Genomic DNA, 23099 nt, shown 5'->3' on the forward strand with positions numbered 1-23099 from the left:
CATAACAATATACTGGGAGTTGACACCGAGAAATTGGCTGGAAGCTTTTTTTCAGCAAGTTTGACCAACTAAGGGAACAAACAGAGAATGGATTCTCAACAGCCCTGCATCCTCAGCTGAAAAGTGGGTGCTTGGTCCTGCTGGGAGCAACACCTTACGGGACAGTTTGTTCAGCTGCATCCTTGGATCACCATTGGGAGATACAAAGTCCAAGGCCACAACGGAGTTCAGCCCAAACCTTCAAAAGATTCGCTCTGGCCTTAAACTAGAAATGGATTTGGGATTGCTCTTGCATTGTGCAAATGTCAGCCCCACTGTGAAAACATACATGATTTCAGTGGAACGATTCACACATGGAAAATGCAGAACATGCACACGTTTCGGGACCAAGGCTTGAGTACCACGCCTCAGCTTCCCTTGCTTTGCACTTCTGTCCCTAGTTGCTCTGCCAACATCAACAGCTCCACACCAAAGCAAAATGGGAGCAAGATTAGGGAAAAATCAGAATCAGGATCTTTATTTATGGCGTATTTTGTGTTAGCAGCTCTAGAAGCGAATGGGTGAACGCCCCATGAAACATAACCTCTGTGCTCAGAGTTAACAGTGCAAGAAAATCTTTAAACTTTCATGGGCAGAAAGCTCCTGAACATATAAACACGAATAAAAACTGCACTGGTACTTATGATTTCCCCTCACGGTGTGTGACTTCTCCCATGGATGATAATCAGGCTGTTTTTGAGTCGAAAAGGGGCGCACCCAACTTCTCAGCCTCACTGAGATTTCCGAGTGGCAAGAGATAGGATTGGATTTGCAATAGAAAAACAGTTATTTACTCCCTGCCAAATACCCACAAAGGACATGTCTGTATTACGGAGCACGTGGTAAGGAAAATCTGCTCAGAGATTACAAGCTTCCAGTATGTGCTGTGCCACATATGTGCAAGCTTGTTGTATAGATGGCTTGAAGCTAGTTAAAAATCACACACAGGTCATTTTGGGTAGGTTTACACTTAAAGTTAGTCTAAGTCAATTTTAGTGAGATCTTCAAGCGGTTTAATTGCATCCTAGCAGGGAGTTTCAGATCCTGATTATACAAACCCTGCCTGCATCTGCCTCCACTGAAGAGAAACAAAGAAGTGCAAAGGTTTTAAGAGCTGCAGGCAGCTTCCTCGCACAGGCAGAGGGGATTCTCTGCAGTGTAACTTGTGGGGAGGAAGATGGGAACAAAATTAGCAGGGCTCGGAAAAAAAAAAGCTTCTCAGCAGGCAAATGCCCAAGCTGCAGATTACTGAGGAACCTGTTGTGACCTGTAACTCAAAGCATCCCGAAATGACAATGACAGTCACCAGCACTATCGTGTGGCTTTACACAGACAAAGGGAATAACAAAATATTCAAGTCAGTCTTGCTCTAGAAGTGATCCCCAGCCCAAATTATCTCTCTGTATTTCTCCATCCCTTAAAAGGCTGCAGCAGTGGCTCCTGGGTCTGCCACAGCACAGAGCTGCTCCTGAGGGGCTGTGCTGCCAAGCGAAGGGGTTTGGCTTCCCCAGCTGTTATCTTAGGGTGGGAAAAAGCAAAGACAAAACAGTAAAACCAAATACTTCATCATCAAGTTGGGAGAAAAGCATTTCCTTCTTTACCACGATCGCATATCAGAAACATTTCATCAGAGGCTCACTGAAATCTCAAATGTTTTCAAAGTCAGGCTTACTGCATTTTCTTCTTATTATTTCACGTGTCTTAGGTTTCAACTGCATGCCCCAAACTTAAATATTATTTATAAGAACAAAATCTCCCTCTACAATGATGCTGTCATCAGAAGGAGGCTTCCAAGATCAAAACATAGGGTTCTATGAGAAACGTCCATTTAGAAATCCTGCTTTCAGCAACAGCACCCTCATGTTAACAGGCCTTGCATCACGCCATGCCGTCTTACAGGTGCCTGAAAGTGAAAGATCCATTCTGGGCCCACCGTACTGTATTAGCAGAAGCCAAGCAGTGGAGTTTGTCATCTCCTTTCAAAGGAGAGAGAGCATCTTGCGAACCTGAAGGTTGCCATGTCTCTGCACAGGATTTGTGAAGCTGCTCACGTGCTTCTCAGCTAGGATAGGAATGCTGCCTGCTTAAGGAGCAGTGAGGCTTAGCTTCACAAGTCAAGAAAAACTGCCAATGGCAGCACGTTCAGCTTATCTTTGGCCTGAGATACAGGAACCAAAGGCAATCAAAGCTGCTTTTGGAAAAGCTAAATATCTTTTTTGCTTGGCCATTCGGCCAAGATTACTTGAATTTATCCTATTATTTTTTGGCCTTACATGTGCATGGGGTGACAGTGGTTGTGCTTGGCTTTACTGAGTTGTTGGTTTAGGTCTATCTCGTGTGTACTGAACGGAAATTCTCTTGTAATGACATCAGATTAATTCATCTCCAATACATACTGAACTTTAAATGGATCATTTACCTCACACATTACTTCAATTTTTACACATTTTTCTTTCTGGAGTTGCATTCACATTCAGAACAGGCTGTGTGCATAAATATGATACCTGTATGCAACATAAATCCTTTTCTCCACATGCAAGTATAAGAGCACACATACCAGGCAGCTGGGTCGTATTCAGCCCAGACACGAACAAACTCATCCAAATGATGGGGCCCAAGGATGGAGGAGTCTCTTGTCAAGTATTCAAAGTTGTCCATGATTACAGCCACAAACAGGTTCAACATCTGCAGAGAAGAAGCAGTTATGAAGTTAGGCAGAATAGAAAAATAAAAGCAGGAAGGTTAAGAGGGTGATGAATTTCTTAGCAAGACACGCGATTCCCACACCGCGGTTGTTGGCCAGGAATTGCCTACATCTCCCCCAGGAGCTGCTTTTTGCTTGCAGGGTAGCAGCCCTGCCCTGTCCCCTTCACTGCAAGAGCCAAGTGATGCAGGTAGATGGGAAGTGAGAGGTATCCTCAGGACTTCTTGCTGGGGTTGTCAGCCCCCTCCCCACCTGAAACCCACAGCCTCACATCAGAAAGATTTAGGCTTGCACGAGGCCACTCTAAAGGCAGCAGATTGGCTGCTTACAGGCCCTTGAGCAGAGAACCTCTGAAATTGTGTGGATTTTAACACATTGAGAAAAAAATACTATGATGAGCAACGTTTCTTTCCTTCTTACAGGCGCACAGCAAAGCACCTGATTTTCCCATTCTCACAGTAGGGCCACTTCTTTCTGGATATCAGCCCTAACCACACAACTCCACCCAGCACATCACCACGATGTGTTACTGACAACCTGAGAGAGACCAAAAAGCTCATATACTCTTCAGAATGAACCTGGCAAAGCCAGGACTGGGTTCTTGGAGCCATGCTGTCCTCCCTGCCCTCTGCAAGTCAGTTCCAGCTCCACCATGTGCAGCAAGTCTGCATGGCTCTTGACCATGGAGACTTTGGCAGCATCTCTATCAGCAGTGAGGTTCTGCAGCACAGACTGGTGGAACAGTCCAGCTGTTGCTGCTTCACCAACTGGATTGTGCCAGCTCTTCCAGAACCTTGATATCAAAGCAAATCAAGACAAAATAGCTGGAAGAAAAGCCATTCTTCAGCCTGAATATCCTATCTTAGGCTTGTAACAATTCAAACCTTTACAGCTCCCCTGAAAGACAAGGGCAGGACACACAATAGTCTCCTCTCCCTCACGTTCTGCTAACAGAACCCAGAGAATGCTGTTAGTATATCAAGAGCTTCCTCTTATTAAAGCCAGAGGAACAGACAAAAGGATTTCAATGGGAAAAGATCAAGCCACAGCTGGCGGGATGGAAGAGCAGGAGGGAGGATGGATATGGATGTTCCCGTGTCAGTCAAAGCCCTGATGGGCACAAAGAACATTCCCATCCTTTTTGTCCCTGCTGCCGTGAGTGCTGCTGCTCTGCTCCATGGCAGCAAATAGCAAAGATGAGCTGAAGGCATCCATCCCCAGCTGATCAGCATCTGCCAGCCATTAAAAGAAAACCAGTGGAGGTTTGGGGCTTGTGTAGTTTTCCTATCCCCGAGCAATCTGGAAAGAGGAAGAGGTCTTACTATGGCAGTGAGCACAATTCACTGCTGCAGACAAGCACAGTCCACAACAAGCCACCATATCCATACGCTGATGCAGAGACTTCCAAAATAGCCCTGGAAACACCAGCAATGCTACGAGTACCCCACACATATCACAGGACCCCCAGAGAATCAATAGGTAGCAAAACCTGTGTGAATTTTCCCCTTGAGCCCCTTGCATTGCTCCCAGCTGTGGCTCGGTACAGTTTTCCCTTATTTACGTAAAGCTGCTTCTAAAGTTTCAGTATTTTTCTTAATTTCAATTTATACTTTTCTACAGCATAAATTTAAAAGAGAAAAATGGCGTCAGGCTGGGCATCCACAAAGAGCTAGAAACAATATCAAAAAGCAAACACATTACCCAATTTCCCCCCCAAATCCACGGTGTAAAAACACCCAGCAAACCATAAAAACGTTTCCTCTTGGCAGGGCTGCAGCTCTGTAATGCTTTAATCGCCTGTGGGGAACCACACGTTTCCTTGCAGTGAAGTGCTGAGCACATTTGAAGAAATGAGTTCCAGCCCTGGCTGCAGCAGTCCAGCTGCTTGGCATCCAAGCTCCTGGTCTGGGAGTTGGACATCCTCCCTTGGATCTTTTTGGGCTCCCCACTTGCCCTGCCAGCAAATGAGGTTTCAATGGGAGTTCCAGGAGCTCACGCAAAGCAGCGTTCAAAGCTGGATTTCACACAGATGTGCCCCAGCCTTCAGGCTTGCTACTGCATCTCAGGGCTGATGGAAGCCAAAGAGGAAGAGCCATTTTTCTTTCTTTTTTAATTGCTATGATTATTACGAAATAAAGAAGTTTAGGAGCAATGGCACTCTTGAAGATACCCATGAGAACACCTGACTTTTGGGGAAGGATTTGTACAAGGAAGGATTTAGGCTTTGAAGTATAGCGTACAGTCTGTAAATGGAGCATTAACTTCCAGGAGCTTTCAGGGCTCCAAGGTTTTAATACATGCAGAAGAAATAATCCCCGGGATGTCAGAGAGGCAACAGCAGCTGGACACAGGATCTCAGTAGGGTCCATTGAAGTTGGTCTATCAATACACGACATCAAACTGCCACATGTACCTCTTTTTCCTGGGTAAAGGTTTCTGATGATAGCAGGGATTAGCTGCACAAAGCACCAAATCTTATATTTTAAAGCCAAGGCATGAAACTGAAAGCAGGTTTGATAGGCAGCTTTTGGGGGCTTTTTCAGAGCCGTGATTTTTATCTCTTGCTGCTTGAAGTTTAATTGGGTCCCTGTCCCTGGTTTTCTATTCCTCTGTTCCAGCAGCACAGGAAAGATCCAAACCCTGAGAGCAGAAGGCTTTTTATGCACACAAGTGATTAGAAAGACATTGGTACGTATTAAAATCTTAAAGCCAGCCCCTTAGGACAGCCACAGGCACAAACAGAGCACAAAAGCTCCATGTACCTTCATATCTAAGGGTCTCCTGACACTATGTCAGAAGAAAATGCATTTATTTGGTAAAGAAAACAAAACATGCCATCAAGCAAGCTCAGTGCTGTCAGCTGCCTGCTTCAAGCACTTCTCAACCAATGTTATCTTGGCCATTCCCATCCTGCCCTTCCCATCCCCTTCTTCAAAGGACCACGGTACAAATCAAGACAAAACAGATTAATGCTTAACTCCAAATATCAGATCCCCCGTGGGAAGAAAGATAAAAACAGTGCTTCCCTTTAAACTAACGACTAAATGGTCTCTTTGGGGATTAAAGGGATCTTAGCACCAGGAGGATAAATAGTTTTTAGCAAACATTGTGTAAATCACAATTGGGGAGAAGAAGGAAACAAGAGAGTGGGGGTGGCTTGGAGCTTCCCCAGCCTTTTAGGGACTGGCTTACCAGGAAGGAGCAGAGGAAGATGAACGACACGAAGTAGAAATAGGCGAAGTCGCTGCCGCATTCGTTCTTGGTGAGGCCAGAGAGCGGGTCGCAGGCCCTGCTGCTCAGGCATGACAGCATGATCTCATGCCAGGCTTCCCCTGTGGCACTCCTGTGGACAAATAGGCAGAAGGGTGTGAGCTCATCCCCACCTGTTAACCAAGGTAATTAGGAGGAGGTGTGCGCCCAGGTGGAGAGAGATATATTTGCATGAAGAGCCCGAGCTGCCAACCTGCTGTCATGAGAAATAAAGGAGAATAATTCTGTCTGATGCATGGAGGTCAAGGAAAAGAAACAGGCTCAGGTAAGTCAAGTTAGGTTGGTTTCAGGGAGGATAAGATCACACTGATTTAAACAAGTCAACAGCAACATGGAAATGTGAACAGATGCAGTTTGCATTGCCCCCTTTTGAAGCACCTGATGTTTCTGTCCTAGCATTGGCTGCAAGCCCAGCTGAGATGCTGGGAAACAAATGCAGCCTCCTCCACTGGAATCCCTCATTTCTCTTGTCAGAAGGTGCAGAAGCACCAGGAAAGTCTGACTGGTCACAGGATCCAGCCTCCCAGGTTTTCTCCATCCTTTCCCTTCTCCCATTTTGGGTATGAAAGCTGAAATAGCAGATAGGTGTAACCCAAATAAATCCTAACTTCTCCCTTTCACTGTGGGGATAAAAAGTCATCAAAAGGAAAACAGCGGCAGTCCCAGAATGTCCATCCTCAAAAGAAACCAACCCCAGCAACACACATGCATGGATCAGAGGCAGGGAGATCCTCATGTTTGCTGATGTCAGCTTTTCACATAACCTCACGTTTTCCCCCAGTAACTTCTGCACCTTTAGGGCAACCCCACAGCTTCCTATAGAGCTCAGCCCGTTGCAGTGCTGCTCACAGCTACACAAAGTGGGTGCAAAGCTTTTCATCCTGCCACTGAGACTTCAGATCTGAAAAACACCCTTACAATCACACAAGATGTGAAACCACTTCCAAACACAATGAATTGCAGTGAGCAGCAGCATCGGGCAAAGACCCTGGGCTGAGTCTGGGATATAGGAATCCTTATTTACCCCACAGTAACAGCAATGGGAGGCAAAAATTGGGATACTGAGCCAGGCCATAAGCCTCGCTCCTGTGCTCTGGGATGATCTGGTGCTCAGTGCAAAATGAAACAGCTCCTAGATCACTCTGGTTTGTACAGCATAAGATATCAGCAGCATTTAGTCCTTAAACCTCACTCCCTCATGCAGAAACCTGCTTCCCATCACAGTCCTGCTGCCTCTGCCCACTCCCTCCCACTGTGTGGCATTCAGAGTTTTGGCTGCAGTGGCTATTCTGAGCTGGAGAACTGCATTTCTACTTGGCTTCACAGAAACTATGCAAACTCAGACCTATGCAGGATATCATTACCAGCACCAAGACACAAAGACTTTCTTGCTGCCCACCTGCAAGCCTTGTGGCATTCAGTATCAGCTTACCTGAACAGAAGCATCAGGGCTTGAAGGAAGGTACGGAAATTATTGTGCCGATTGATGGAGGTTTCATCATTTAGTGCAATGTTTCCAAATACCTGCCACAGAAAGCAGAAGGGGTTCAGGGCAAATGCAGCCTGCTGTAGAATTACGTGGGAGTCATGAGCATAGGAGAAAAGGTAGGAAAAGGATTTGCCCTTCTTCAAGGCAGACAGAAATGTGTTGTGAAGAACAAATGGTGGAAAAAAATCAGATTAATGTTCTTCATCTTCGTGCTGACCTTCTCCAACACCACTTTTCAGCTCCACCGTAGGCCAAGAAAAGTTCCTCATCTCTGTTAGGGAGGGAGTGGTGCCCAAAGAGCTCATTGGGCACAGCCTTGTGCCCTGCTGTCACCCGCAGAGGGGTCCATCAGTAGGTACCCACAGAGCAGGACCAGGTCTGCAAGCCCACGCTCTCCCACTTTACACGTACACATTTGGCACTAGATTTAAGACTTGGCAGTAAGGATATAAGAGAATGGCCCCTTTTTGCTCTTCCAAATCCCCAACCACCAGGCAGGAGGTGCTGGTTTGCCTGATCCTGAGCCAGGTACTGATGCTGCTGCAGAGGAAACAGCACACCCTGTTCCCACGGGACAAAACCAGGCAAATACAGTCAGTATTAAAGCCAAAATTTTACCTGCATGCCAATAATGGCATAGATGAAGAAGAGCATTGCAATGAGAAGACACACGTAAGGCAAGGCCTGTGGGAAAGGAGAAGAAAGTATTAACATCACTAAACCTGTATTAGCATTTAATTCCTGGGCAGCACTGCACTCTGTAGCATTTGTCCTTCAGGTAAAGGAGCTGGGAAAAGAATTGGAACAATCCTGGAAGCCTTTGGCTGACGAAGCCCTGGAAGCAGGTATTCATCAATTACAAACCAGACTGTGTTTTCCAAGAGCTCTGTACGCATTCTTGCAGGCAGATAAGCAGTAACCAGGGAAAACACAGTAAGAAGCTCTGCAGCAGGCACTGGTGCTTCCTATGCATAATTGCACAGGGACAAACCTTAATTTTTAATGACCTTGCTATAAATTCAGTATGAGAAAACACATATAGCCAAGGAACGAGTTCCTGCTTTGAATTAGGCACAGACTGCACCCCAAGAGGGTAAAAAGGTTCTGAGTTTTCATGAGGAATCAGTGAGTGCTGCAACACAATTATATCGCATGAGCTGAGAATAACAGCTACTTTGCACTCAGGCTACATGAAGAAGTAATTAATACCTCTTAACTAGCAATAGTTGCAAAGATGCAAAGCCCCGCCCTGGGGCTACCATGGGAAGCCTGAAGTCAGGGCAGGGGTTATGCAGCCCATGGCCCAGGATTGATTGGTCTCTGCTGGGAATCTTTGCACATGAGCCAAAGAAGAGAGTGCAGCTTAGAGAGTGGACAAAGGATGGGCAGACAGACCCCACTGCAGCCAGACAGACCGCTGTGGCCCATCAGACCAACACCACCAGCCCAGGTGCTGCAGTCTCAGCCTTTGGGAGACATCAGATTCGTGTTCCCCTGTTTGTCTCCCTATTTGCAGAGGAGCAGAGCAGGACTGCAGGCTATGCCACGTGCAGTTTGTTAGTAGAAGGCACGTCTAGAACAACATACTTTGGTTTTGAATCATTACCAATGCACTAAGGACCTGGGACCTGCCCAAACTACTCAGAGACTGAGACTTGGCTGATTCCCCCTGTCTGATCCACCCAGAATTATACAGTCCAAGAACACTGTCCTGGGTGGGAACATTTCATATTCACAGACCCCACATCTCAGCCTCTGGTGGAGGCTCTTGGCTGCAGCAGACCTCATTAGTTACAAGATGGGAGCAGCAGACTCGTTACCTCCTCCACGCTTACAGAAAACGTGACTTAACAAATCTCATTGCTCGTGTCCTTTAAGGCACAGCATACTCACATCCCAGCCCCTTCCCATAAGTTATTTGATGGGTGAAAGTGTAATGTAGAAATTGCATGTGAGAGCACCAGTTGGCTCTCTTGGGGTCTCTCATGGGCAGAAAAGTGTAATATAGCACTCTCTCTGATCCTGGCCATGGGATGACAGCATGGATGCACCTAGTTCTTCTCCAGGCCACTTGTGGAAAGAAGCAATTTCTATGTTCCCATTTTTGCCCTCTTTTACAACTTCTGCCTCTAAGATTTAGCAGTTCTAAGAGAAACTTCCTGTCAACCAGCTCCAGCACTGAGCTATAGTCACGTCCATGTTCTGAGTGAATTTTGCTAATAGCAACAGCTTGGGTTTCTCTTCTATTCAGTTCCACCAAAACTGAGACACGTGGACAAATTGCTCTGGTTTAACATGTCACCACACCTCTGCTGACTGAGCACGTCTCTTAACCTGCACAACAGTGAGGTCAGACAAATTACCTTAAACCTGGCACTTGCTGCATGCAAACAGCAGGCATGAGGGCCCTCAGCAGTCACCCTGCATTTTCCTCACGCTAAAACAAGAGAAGGCTTTTCCATGAGGATTTTGTGGTGGTCTCAAGGACAACCTAAGCTTTGCACACCATTGTTCGTGCAAAATGAGCATTAGTGCAATTGTAGTGAGGAGATAGAGAGAAGAGGGGAGGTCTTTGATACTCGAAGGCTGATGCTGGAGAAGTGCAGAGCATCTCACACGCCTTCTCCCTGTCTCCCACAGGCCCAACACTCACCTTAAATGACTGCACAAACGTCCAGAGCAAGATGCGGATAGTGTAACCCTGGCGAAGGAGTTTGATAAGTCTTGCTGCCCTGAAGAGCCGCAGGAAGCTGAGGTTGATGAAGTTGTCCTGTGGAAAGTAAAGGTTTTGTGTCCTTCAGAAATTAACGCGATGAGAAACCACAGCCCGCAAAAAAGAAATTAAAATTACCAGCTTCACGATCTAAGCAGCAAATCGGCCACCAGAAAACCTTCCAAAAGAAACATTCGTCAGTGCAGATCACTCCACATGCAGCAAGTATGAGAAAATCCCTCTCCACAAGAGCCCTCCCCTCTATCCTGGGTCAGTGACAGAAAAGAAAATGGCCCTTTCACGCTGTCCATGGATGTCCTGTTTTCTTTGAGTAAGGCAGGTTTTCTCCCCTAAAGACTCAGGGAGAGGTAATGGTGCCATATTATCATTCTGTAAAGAATGAGATTGAAGTCTTGGTCAGCTTGCTTTTCTGCCATGAACTGAACTTCAACCAAGACAGCTGCGACAGACTGCGCACGTAGCCTCAACTATAATAGAGAAAGGCATTGCCCAGTGAAGATTAAAGCATCTTTGAAAAATAGGGATGTTTTCTAACCTGGAGATTTAAAGTATTTATATCCAACTTGTGACTGGACAGGCTCATCAAGGAGAAATGGCACCAGCAAGACTTTGGAAGATGGATCACTGGTAGCAAATTGGTTGGGGAGGTCGAGTGTACAGCAGCAGGCAGGTGCCTTAGGAGCCTGCTGATTTTCCCATTACTATTAAATGTGCTTTCACAGGTGGATCAAAGAACTGCTGGAGATGGGGTCTGATTTCCATGCGTTTTGTGGGATTCTCCCCACCCCACACCCCCATCTTTTCTTTCCTTTATGGAAAAGAGGTCGCTTGCCCCAGCGAGCTGATCTAGAGAGGGTTCTTTCCAAAACAAAACATGCAAAAGCCAGATCCCTCTTGCCCTCCTGTTTTAAGGAGATGAAAAATATCCCCGCACTCTGTACCTATTCCAATTCACTTGTTTGTGAATCTCTGATCACAGCCACTCATTTGACTGAGTTAACTGAAGAGAGAAAACAGCTCGCTTTCAACTGTCAAGCAGTGGAGGGGAAGACACCATCATAAGGAGCTTTTATTGGCAAAGATGAGCAAAGCCAGTCTTTCTCTCATATCATCATTTTAGCAGGAGACACCCAGTCATATTAAAGTGACCCACGTTTCTTGCTCATTTGGTGACAGAGCTCACGCTGAATTTGAGGGGGGGCTTGTTGGATCTATTCAATTATTTAAATGCCAGCTCATTTTTGGGCCATTAGCATTGCATTCCACCAATCCCATCAAAGAGTTCAAGAAATCATGCATGCACTTGGTTTCTCTCATGTTAAAAAGGCAAGCAGCTCAGAGTTAGGCACAGACCATATATCAGACTTAATCCTCAAATAAAGAGAAAAGAGTAAATCACAGGTATGTTCCATGAAAGAGCAGACAACACCGAGCTCATTCAAGTCAGCAACAGAAAGCAGCTCTGGCAGGCAAAACACAAGCAAGGATTCCCCTGGGTTGGTCAAGGTCGGTAGAACAGGTGCTAAAATCCAGCACCTGTCTCTTAGCATCAGCATCTGTTTTATTTTTATTGCATTGGTTGCAGTCCCTTCACAACATACTGGTTGAACTCACCTTGGGTAAGAGCCAGGGACAGAGTGTGGCTGCGTGACTGAGGTGCCACCAGCAGCCTGGTCCTTACTGTCCTGATGGGGTGCATCCAGACCAGGGCTGAGGCTTAACCCAGAGCCCACTGCAGTCCCAGGAATTTTTCTCACCTGCAGGAACTGCATCAGGCCTTATGGGATCCCATTCGTGGCACTATTTCAAGTCAGGCAAATCATAGAGCACCACTGGAGCTTGATCTTCCCCACCACAAGTCTAAGGCTCCTCCAAGGAGCATGCACACAGGCAGCATCTGCAGGATCTGGCTCTCTGTGTGTTGCTGCCTTACTTCCTTCTTCCCACATTAACATAGTTTACCACCAAAGCTTTACTCTGCTCAGATTTTGCTCTAATCTCCTATCATGATTAGCATGATGCCCCACGCCTGCTTTGGTCACACTTCACACAGGACATCCCTGTGCCAACTGACACTTTCTACATGACAGTTTTTTTTAAGCAGTACAAAATGGGGGCTTCAAAACTGTCTATGCACGTCTACAGATTTCCACTGCTTTTTGTTCTCCCAGCTTCAAATCTTCCCTTTTTGATTCAAGCACCGCCGTTTTTCTAAAGAGCAACGAAAGCTTCAGCTCCACAGGGAAACCTTTGCAACCCAGGAAAATCCAGCATCACTCGTGTGCACAGAACTTGCAAAGAGGCAAAATCACACAGGCCTGTGACAGGCAGGAGGGCTTCACATGTAACCCTCAGCACACCGCATAGAAAACCCATCCTTGGGCTGCTCAGCCCTCCAGGCACTATCAGAATGGCATGCAGTTAAAGGGGAAACTCCACATTGCGATATTTCTCGTGGGTAGCAGTGTTTTGCACGGATTCCCCACCCGTTTAGCCACCCCTGTGCAGCACGTGGCACACACATGATTGTCCTCTGGATCACCAGGGTCTGTCTTCCCAGAGTTTTGTTTGTGTTTCTGTTGCACAGATGTTAAAGGCCGCTGGGCGCTCACGTGAGGCATCGCTGTTCAATGATTCTGTGATCCATCTGAGGACCAGCCAACTGTGCTTGAAATAAGTTTCCTTCTGGCCTGTTGCTATTACCCCAAAAGAGGAGGCGGATGGGGCTCTGGTGCAGAGGGCATCAAGAGACCCACGTGGGTCTGCAATGCCTCCCCAGAGCTCACTGAAAGCAGGAGGAGAGGAGAGAGTGGGGAGAAGAGCCATCATAGGGACAGAACTGGCCTTGACTGCTGCCCAGCCATGTGCAGACAGCTCCTTTATCCTTTCTTAGGGTGTTTTCCATAGCAAAAAGCAGAAAAAAACATGCTGGGCAGGGTGTACAGCCATTGCCTGGATCTATTTCTCCAGCATCTCCTGGATTGTTTTTCTCCTTGATACAGGATCTGTGCTTGCTGTCCAGAGAAATGCAGAAGGGGCTCTGCAGCAAAGCACCGCCTCAGCAGATTTATTCTTTTGGATTTTTAAACCTGAGGTGGGAATGAGTTTGTCATGTTACAGCTGGAGGATTCAGCAGAGGGGGTTTCTCAATGCTGTCTCACAGCAATGAACTCAGCAGAAGCTGGGCTGGTCATCCCCACATGTATGGCTGCCCAGCTGAGGGCACGACACAAAACAGCATCATGGATCCTCATTTTTCTGTCGGCAGAACAAGAAGCTCACCCCAAGTGGCCAAGCCACCACAGAGGCATGGAAAGGGGAATCCAATCAGCCCAAGAACTCAGGAAAATTTGGCAGTTCTCACACGGTTGCAAGAATTAATCTGTGCTGCTAAGGAACAGCAGCAGCTCAGCACTGCAAAAATGGAACCCTTGCCTTGGACACCAAGCAATAGAAGGAGCCTGGATCTGGGCACACGATCACAGAGGCTGCAATCTAATGACTGCAGGACGAATGTTTAAATCTTTAATTCGCTACACCGGCATGCCAAAATTTGGCATGTCCATTTCTCAGATGGAGAAATGGAGGCAAGTTGATTTTTCTAGTATATAATCATGTGAGCAAGCGGATGTCAGAGCAGTTCTCAGTGCTGCTTGGGCCAAGGGAGCCAAAATTTAATCTCCTAGAGCTGTCCTCACAGCTCCTACATATCAGCAGTGGTTCCAGCCCATGGTGCAGTGCAAACCTCTAACTCACACAGCTCTGTATCTGTGTTTGCTGTTCACTAGCAAAAAGTTTCCTCCTGGAACCTCTCTTAGGCAAGCACCGAGGCTGCTGCAGGTTATCAGAAAGACTCACACTCATTGGTTTGTGAGCAGCAAATGTGCAACAGAAAGACCAGATGTAAGTTGAAGCAGATCTGAGAGCAGCTGCAAAGCAACCGAGACTTTTTGGTAATCTCATGGCCTCATTTATGTTATTCTTAATTGTGGCCAAGATAATTAACAATAGAATAATATTATTTTTAATAATATTTCCAAACACAAAGCCTCCTATTTCCAAAGACACCTCTGGAATCAGGCACTATAATTCCTAATGGGATCTGGTGCCCAGTACTTCTTTTCACAGATTGGCTTCTGCAGTTCACATGAGATGTTTGCTCCTGCATCCAGGCACTCATTGCCTGCTGCAGTGGCACCATGCTTCTACATGCCTGTACCACAGAGTTTTCAAAGTTGAATAAAAAACAATCTTTCCCACAGTTTCTCCTGATTCGAGAGAAGCAATTCCATAACGGCTTTAATAATTTTCTTTTTTTGTGCCTTACAATAACCACAGGCTTAGAAATACTTGCAAGGCCGTCCTCTCTGACATTCTACTCAATGCATCTCATCCAAAGGAAAATAACAACAGCTTCTGAGAACTGAATTTGGTGCCACTCTTTACAAACGGAAGGCTTTCCCATACAGGCCACCCAGAAGCATCCTTTCCTCTCACCCTCATTTGATTTCCCATGAAAATAAAGCAAGTGGAAGTCTCCCCTTTATCAGTGTTGGGTGTAACGAACAGAGGAGAACGGGCTATTGGTAACTGCATTTGCCTCACGTCACCAATTAGCCAAGGGGAAGAAGATGCAGAACAGAAGCCAGTTTTGAGGCACGCTGCAGTGAGGCTTTTTCACCAGTGCAATCGGAAATCTCATCAAAACAAATCAAATCAAAGAAAAACGAGAGAAAATAAAAGCAGAGAATTTAAAGAATTGTTTAAATTCAATGAAACCAACCGTGTCCTATATGTGATGTTTTCATGGATGGATATTGGCAAGATTATTTACAAATTATTATTTTTTTTTTGAGCAGCAGGTGCACAACATACAGACGGAGACATGGTTTTCGCATTGTATGTTGATTGGATGGCGTGATTCAGCAGGTAGATAAGGAAAATAAAGGACAAAACAGGAAACAAAAGAGAAAATGAGTAATCAGGACAAGCAAAAAAGGAAACTCTGAAAATTTCACTGGAAAAAAACTGTCAGGCTTTTGGGGGGTGTTATCTTTATGGTAATTATATAAATTAAAGAATGCTTCAAACCAAAAGAGGCTCTGAGATCCTAAAGGTAACACGGACAGTGCAGTCGTTATTTGCATTTCTTTCTGTAATGCAAATCGGGAGACAATTCACAAACACTTCTCACGACGCTTTTTGTATTTCCAGGCACAGAAATAGATGTCAGTTTGCCATACACCCCTTGGGCTTCCTGGGGCCAGCCGTGGCCACAAGGAAGAGCTTCTCCTTAATGCCACCTCTTTGCTGTTTTACTTCAGTTACTGAGAGGGCTAAAAAACTGACATGCATGTTTTTGCCTAAGGAAATAAAAAAATTATACGTATATTCCACTGCATTCACAAAGTAAATTACGTATGACACGGTTATCAAAGTAAAACAAAGCAATTAGTCAACACATTTCTTTTCCTTTTATCTTTAGTTTTCAGTGGATCAAAGTACCGACGTAGCAAGGCTGGTGGAAGCCAAGTCTCTCAAGGTGAGACCGCCCAGGTGAGCAGGGTCAGTTGCTTCGGAGGACACTGACAGTTGGAAAAATACAGATCACCATGTAGGAAATCGGTGCTCCTGCATCTATTTGCTAGCCTGACGTCAAAACCAAAAGATGTTCCTGTCCGTGGCAAGGGGGTGGGACTAGATGATCTCCAGAGGTCTCTTCCAATCCAAACCATTCTGTGGATTCGCCACAAGGATGGCGAAGCGCTGTTTATTTTGGGAATGGATCCACGTAACCGGTGGCATCAACGTTCTGACCATCACCTGGGCTTCCCTCAGTCTGAGAAACCTTGAGATGTAAATGGACAACTGCAGGGTGAACACATGGGGCAGGGCTGCCTGCCACCCCAATACCTGCACGGCCGCCTATCAGGCAAGGAGAGAAGAGAGCGTCTCGCGGTGGCTCTGGGTCGCGGCCAGTAAAGACCTGATCACTCTGGTGACTCTCAGCTCTGGGACACAGTGCAGAGCTGCTGTATTTCCAAGCAGCAAAAAATTGTGCTTGTGCTTCCCAGGCGGCTCTGGGGCACCTTGGGCTTCCCAAAATGGCACAGGTCAGAGCTGCACATCCTGTTAATTACTGTGGGACCTGAGCAGCACTGCCTCATCTTTCTGTTCATCTTCCAGACTGGGTCCCATCAGCATCCTTGGGCCTGGGGGCGGAGGAAGGGTGGCACTGGAGGGCATGATATAGTTCTACCTACAATATGTGCCCCCGGATGAGGCAAGCACTCTGTGACAATCAGCCTGAAAGCTGCAATTATTTGCTGCCATTAACAGTTGTGTTATAAACATAATCTTTGGGGCACTGCTGCAAGTTCTCACTTGAATAGTTCAGCAGCAATTCAGTGCTTCAATGTCACCTTTAAGCTAAATAAGTTCCTTCCTCATTCCTCTTCAGTACGCTGCTCACGATGCATTTGAACTCCCAGCCCATTGCCCTGGCTGAGGCTCAGCGATGGATGCACACAGCTTAAAAAATAGCACACTGGTGGCTACAGCAGTTATTCAGTGCAGGTGGGTGTGCTGCTGCAGACAAGCATGGGCTGGGGAGAGATCAGAGAAGCACCATATGAAAGAAGTTTTGAGAAACAAGTCTAGCAAGAAGGCAAGGGGACCTCCAGGTACTCTGCGGGGGGAAGCATGTGGGCAGGAGACACATTGGCTGTGCAGAAATGCTGAAGAAAGGCGAGACAGAGAGAGAGCAAAGCTCTAATTAGAACCTCTAATTAACTGAGAGGCAGCACTGAGAGGTAAGGGGCTGGAAAGGCAGCAGGGTTTATATGAAAGATGTTGTGAACAGCTACATGTTGGATGCTCTGGTGAACTCCATCATGTAGTCCTCCCCAAGGCTGGCTTGGTGGACATAATGAGTCAAACTAGGACTCTCAATTATCACGTGGGAGGATAAGAGAAAGGTGTATAGATGCTGGCGAGCCTAACTCTATTGGATTTTGCTGTTTTAGAGATAATTCCTACTCCTCTTAGAGGCATCCCTGAATCGCTGCAGTCCTTGATGCTGAGAACCAGAGAAACCAGAGCAGAGCAGAAGATGATGCAGCTGCTGCAGCACCACCAAGACTGCATCAGTGATGCCCACATGGGGATTTGGGAGCACATTTACCCTCCAGCCTGAAGACCAGGAGAAGATAGGGAACTTCTATGCACTAGTTCTTATTCCTTCTCTTCCCAAAGGAGCATTTACCAAATTCTGAGACCATTGCCTCAAGTTCACTGTGCTGCTCTTCCCTCCTGGTAACATCAGCCAAAAGATGGTTTGAAAGGAAATATTAATCTCTGTGGCTGACGTGCAAGATTTTCAAACCAAAGCAAAGGTTTGGTTCCCATCAGGAGACCATCAGAGCAAGTTCCACTGCAGAAAGAATGCAGGCAGGCATTCAGTGCCTGCCCACAGCACTGCAAATCTTCCAAGCTCTCAGAGGTGGCTTGATCTAAATGATTCTACCCTGTGTACTAAGAACAAAAGGTAATGCAAAAGTTTATGATATTTGTCAACTGTTCAATGAATACCATTTGTAAAGGGAGCAAAAGGCTTTATTTTTCCTGTGTTTTCTGTACCAGTGTTGTTAGATAATAGTATATTTTGTCAGAAACAGTAATATGGTCTTCAGCACCAGCTGAATGTCCTGTAAAGAAGCCTGGCGACCACAGTACTTAGCACACACAAAACAGGTTCTATAAGCAAAACTCAGGAACTGAGAAGAAAAAAGTGTGGTAAAATTCAAATCCATTACATACAGAGATAGCATCATCAACTAAAGCATGCATTGGGAGAGGAAAGGAGCACATTTTTAAACTGGATAACATCAGATTGCCAAAGCTTCTGTCAGTTATTTGCTGCCCTTATGGAAAAATCCTCTGGAATTTAATGGCAAGTTTGTGCACTTAATGTAATCTCCAGGACTCTTGAGCAGGGAGACTGAGGACATGGAAATGGGTGGCCAACGAATACTATGGTACAGTGACACCTTATTTTTATTTTTTTATTGGTAATTGCCTTGCAGAACTTTTGTGTGAGGAACAGAAACCAAAGTTCCCCCAGGGCAGACCGTGCAGGCTGATGAGCTTCTGGCTGGGTTTACGTTCCTGTGCTCTCTCCTCTCATCTCCTTCTCCCTGCTCAATACGGGCTGGGATCCCCAGAAAACAGACATGATATTGGGGAATGCCCTGCAAGGCACCTCACTCTACAAGCCAGCAGCTTTCATTAGACTCCTTCTGACATTGTCCCTCTATTAAATTCAACAGGATTTTTCCATTAATGGGCAAAAACAGCTCGGGGTCAGAGCCTTTTGCTGAATGAGAAGGAGAGCCTGCTTCCTGACAGTCATCAGCACCATCAATCTCATCAGAGCTTTTGGCATGAAAGTCTTTGGGCCAGACAGCATCTCTGTGCAGAGAGCAGAGCTGATGGAAGCAGGCTGCCAGGTCACCCAAGGACTTCAGCTACCGTAGGGCTGGTAGGGAGAAGGGGCAGTGTCCTGACAGGGTACAGCTTTGTGGGTAAATGAAGAATATTGAGCAAACTGTACTTACCGCAATCTCTGTTACTAAAATATCAGTAATACTTCCCAACACTGTTACAAAATCAAAGACATTCCAGGCATCTCGGAAATAGTTCTGTCAAATGAGAACACAAGGGGATAGGGAGATACAGGGGTTATCATCTCTTTGCAAGACAATTTCTTCGGTTGTTTGCTTGCTTTTAAATCATGAAATACAAGTGTTTTAAGTGGAGAGGGAACAGCTGAAAGCAAATGAGGAAGGCACATACCAGCACACCAAAGGCAATGATCTTCAGCACACACTCCATTGAAAACATGGATGTAAAGACAATATTCAGGCATTTCAACATTTCTTCGTATGCTTCTGGAGCATCATAGAACTAAATGAGGATGGAAGGAAGGCTGTTACTGGAAATCATTTATGATGGCAGAGTAAAACCTTCCCAGCTGACTCAACTGACTGCAAGGAGTTAGAGCATCCCCAAGGAGCGAACCCACTTTGTGCAGGCTGAACCAGGAGCTGCAGAACTCCAGAGCCTAGTTCCAATTCACCGCGCCTCATCACAACCAAACCACCTCCCTCTGGGGATGGATGCAATCCCACATGGCCTCTAAAAATCATGAGGAAGATGAGGAAGAAGTGATAGTTGACCCTGCCAACTCACTCAGCTCTCGTGTTGCGAGCATAAAACCTCTACAGCAAACACCACGTTTTCTAGCCCATAATTGCAAAGATTCAGTAACAGCTCACTAACCTTCATCATGAGAACAATAGTATTGAGTGCAATCATGACCATGATAAAATACTCAAAGGGAGGGGACACCACGAATTTCCACATCTTGTACTGAAATGACTGCTTGTTCTGAGGCATGTAGCGGGTCAGCGGCTTGGCACTTATGGCGAAGTCAATGCAGGCCCTCTACAAAACAAAAACGGAGTGAAAAGAATACAAAAAAGGGCTGGCAGTTCAATCAGTCAGAGTATTGCTGGCAGTAGAGCATTTACTGGAGGATGGTACCTTTAAGCATTTCTTACACGTGATGCAAGTAGTGATTACTGCTGTAAAATGCAGCCCATCATCCCCACATTGTGGTCACTTCTCAACCCTGATGGATCTACTAAACCCCTACAGAATTATAGTCCCCCCCACAACCTAGGAGATGGCCTTGCATCACTCAGCAGGTCCCAGTCCCTTACTGCTTAAAGAAATGAGTTTTGAATTCATGGGCTCACTTCAGAAAGCACTTGGCTAATTCCTCCTGACGAAGAACTCCAGAAAATTGAGGGTTAATGAAGATGCTATTTGTGTTTTAAAAAAGTATTATGAAGCTCAGTTCTGTTCTAGCACACAACCAGGTAATAACTTCTTTGAAAAGCGAACCAAACTCAACCAACAAATTACCCAACAAATATTAATGGGTGAACCCTCAAAGATATCTCTAGTTGAAAATTTCTACAAGAAGGAAAGTGCATTAAAATGGTGTCAATTCTGAAACAATTTCTCATGCATGATTGAGATAAAAATTCAAAACCTCAAAGTCTGTCATACCGAAAATCTCAGCTGGAAAAAAAAGTGAGTAAATCATGTCTAAATATTCCACTTTATTTTGGACTTTTTGTTCAAACAGACATACAGTTGAAACACTGTAGAATTGATTAAAAGCAATCTCTTTTAATCAAAAATTAGGTTCCAGTTTCACAGTTTTTGAAGGAAAAGAGGGGTTGTTTTTTTTTGGAACCGCAGGCAGACCAGACAAAGGATTTTACAAATACTAAAATTCCACCTGGGTTCGTGAAGAAACTGGATACCCTCATGGAAGAACAATACAGAGCTGCTGCTAACTACAGCGAGACCACATCTAACAAGGTTCCTTTGTTGGAAGCAGTGCTGCTTGCTAGAGTGCAGAAGGAAAGCATTGCACGTGCTTGCGCTGTTCTCACGCTCCTCCTAAGACATCGTTTGGCTGCTGCAGGAGGACTCTGTCTGAGCCAAGCAAAAACAGGCTGGTAAGGGCAACTTTCCACTGGGGAGCAGCAGCAACTTTCCCTTTGATTTCTGATGAGCAGCCACTGAAATGCCAAACACTTTTGCACATACACACTTGAGCTCAGAATCAGCACCATCTCCGCTCTGCAGCAGAGGTGTGATCCACAGGGATACGGGACACTGCCTAGCTAAAGTGCAGCATTCGGGGACTGCCCCTGGTTTTGTTTTTATGCAAAAGCCTGCCAGAGAAAGTCTGTAAGGGGACTGATGTCTATAGCCTCTAAGCCTTGCATTCAGCACACCACACCACGTGTTCTAAAGCCCCTCCTGGTGCAGCAGGGATGAAGAGGTTGTCCCCTCAGCATCAAAGTGCTCTGAATCCCCAAGGTGCCACCTCCCGCAGCTGCTCAATCCAGAAGATGTGGGTACCTCATTTTTCTCTAGGCTGCATTCTGACATCACTTTATCTCCTTGCTCTTGGAAGGTGATTATGATTAACGCCACAAAGATGTTCACAAAGAAAAAAGGGAAGACAACAAAATACACCACGTAAAAGATAGACATTTCCATTCGGTAGCCAGGGCTGGGACCCTGTTCCTCGTAGGTAGCATCCACTGAGTGCTTCAGCACACTGCAAGCAAGCGCAAAGAGAGAAGAAAAGTCAATGAAATCACTGTGAAGCACCAATGATACTGTGATAGTCATTCACCGGCCTTCACTTGCATGGAGGGTTTTCCACATATGCTCAGGTCAAACCTGTTTCCATCACTGTGATTAGGAAGAAGTTTTCCTTGAGGATATTTTTAGGGAAACCCTCTCTGTTTCCAACATTCTGATGAATGGTGGCAATTTACTACGCACAGATCCACATATCCACCCTGAGCAAGGGGGGGGGAGAGGATATAGATAGATCTGGCTTCTCTTCTGCTCCGGTCAATATGAATGAAATAAGAGTGGAAAAAAAGGTATTGATGGCCTTCGAGTACCCAGGGGAAGGTAAGGGTTTGAAGAGTTGAGACTGATGCTGGTTTAATCTTTATTTTACTGAATAGCTGAATGTGGAGGACAGCAAAGTCTGGCCACATAGAGATCCCTAATCATGAATCTGTGTGTCCCAGCAGAAATGTCTGCCAAAATAAAGTCATATCTTGAACAATACATACAGTCTGGGGGCTCAAATATCCAATACACGTTCAGCTTGAGCGCAATGCTTTTCCCCCTCCTTTTCTTACATCTCCATGATAAATTGTGCACCTAAGGAAGGCGTGCATGTCCAAGAGAAAAATGCCTAAGCATCAGTGTACTGAGAATGCTTCTCACTGACTCATTCTATATTCATGCCAGGGAAAGTTAAATCTTGGCTGACTATTCTTCTTTCCCATGCCACTTGTTCTGTACATATCCCTGAGCCACAGAACGCTGCTGCTACCTCTGACCAAAAGCTGGTGGTCCCTGCCTGCCCCATGTACTCACGTTGGCCACCCTTCTCCTGTGGAGACAGTGAAAAGTGTCAGCAGAGCCCACAGCACGTTGTCGTAATGGAACTCGTATTTTTTCCATTCTCTGGGCTGCGCCTCCACCTCATTTTTTTCATAGTCAAGGTACTGACCCCTAGGAACAACAGAGATTCAGATCAAATGGGAGAATTAAACCAAATCAGTCGTGGTATAACTCAGTGAGAGCATTGGAAAGCCCTGGTAACAGACTCCAGCCATACAGAGCCAAGAAACAGCCCCAACGTTTGTAGAATCCCAGAATGGTTTGGGTTGGAAGGGACCTTAAAGCCCTTCTAGTTCCAACCTCTGCCATGAGAAGGGACACCTCCCACTTGGTCAAGTTGTTAAAACGTAGGTAATATAAGTAAAGGCTAGAGGAGCCTTAGGACCAAGCCTGAGCTTTAACAAGGAAATAAACCTCTACAGTGCATTGGGCAAAGCTGGCAGCTAACATCATGGTGACCCCCAAAACGTCTGACCTCACAGGAAACTGTGCTGACTGATGGGAAGCAGTCTTTGATTCCTACTTGAAAGCTGTATCTAACTTTTGGTCCTGATTTGAGTGTCAGAGGTTCAGACTCAACATCTGGAGAGTTCTCCTCCACCCTTAATTCTTCTATAATTGCAATTATTCTGCAATGCATCCGCTTTGCTGCAAAGCAGAGTTGCATGGAGAGCCCTATGGTATGTGGATGGCAGCAGAGAGTGATGCAGGTGAGCAGAAAGAGACAGTGCTTGTCTTGGGGGCCAAGGAAAACATCCATAGGGGGAGCAAGCACCTCCACAGTCTGCTGC

The 23099-nt window shown here is 45.9% G+C and overlaps 1 protein-coding gene across 1 annotated transcript in view; it reads right to left on the bottom strand.

The window, feature by feature from the left end:
- Positions 1-23099, bottom strand: part of CACNA1B (calcium voltage-gated channel subunit alpha1 B) — a 251358-nt gene that overhangs the window by 17146 nt on the left and 211113 nt on the right. Inside the window, exons 28-37 of the mRNA XM_042879063.1 lie at positions 22282-22419; positions 21238-21439; positions 19576-19740; positions 19090-19200; positions 18843-18935; positions 10156-10272; positions 8121-8186; positions 7446-7537; positions 5936-6086; positions 2597-2724 (exon numbers count right to left, since the gene is read on the bottom strand). Of these exons, the coding sequence (XP_042734997.1) occupies positions 2597-2724; positions 5936-6086; positions 7446-7537; positions 8121-8186; positions 10156-10272; positions 18843-18935; positions 19090-19200; positions 19576-19740; positions 21238-21439; positions 22282-22419 (1263 nt within the window). The remainder of the gene's footprint in view (positions 1-2596; positions 2725-5935; positions 6087-7445; positions 7538-8120; positions 8187-10155; positions 10273-18842; positions 18936-19089; positions 19201-19575; positions 19741-21237; positions 21440-22281; positions 22420-23099) is intronic.

Source organism: Lagopus leucura, unplaced genomic scaffold, assembly GCF_019238085.1.
Source record: "Lagopus leucura isolate 7727_CA_CO unplaced genomic scaffold, USGS_WTPT01 Super-Scaffold_100022, whole genome shotgun sequence".
Lineage (NCBI taxonomy): Eukaryota > Metazoa > Chordata > Aves > Galliformes > Phasianidae > Lagopus > Lagopus leucura.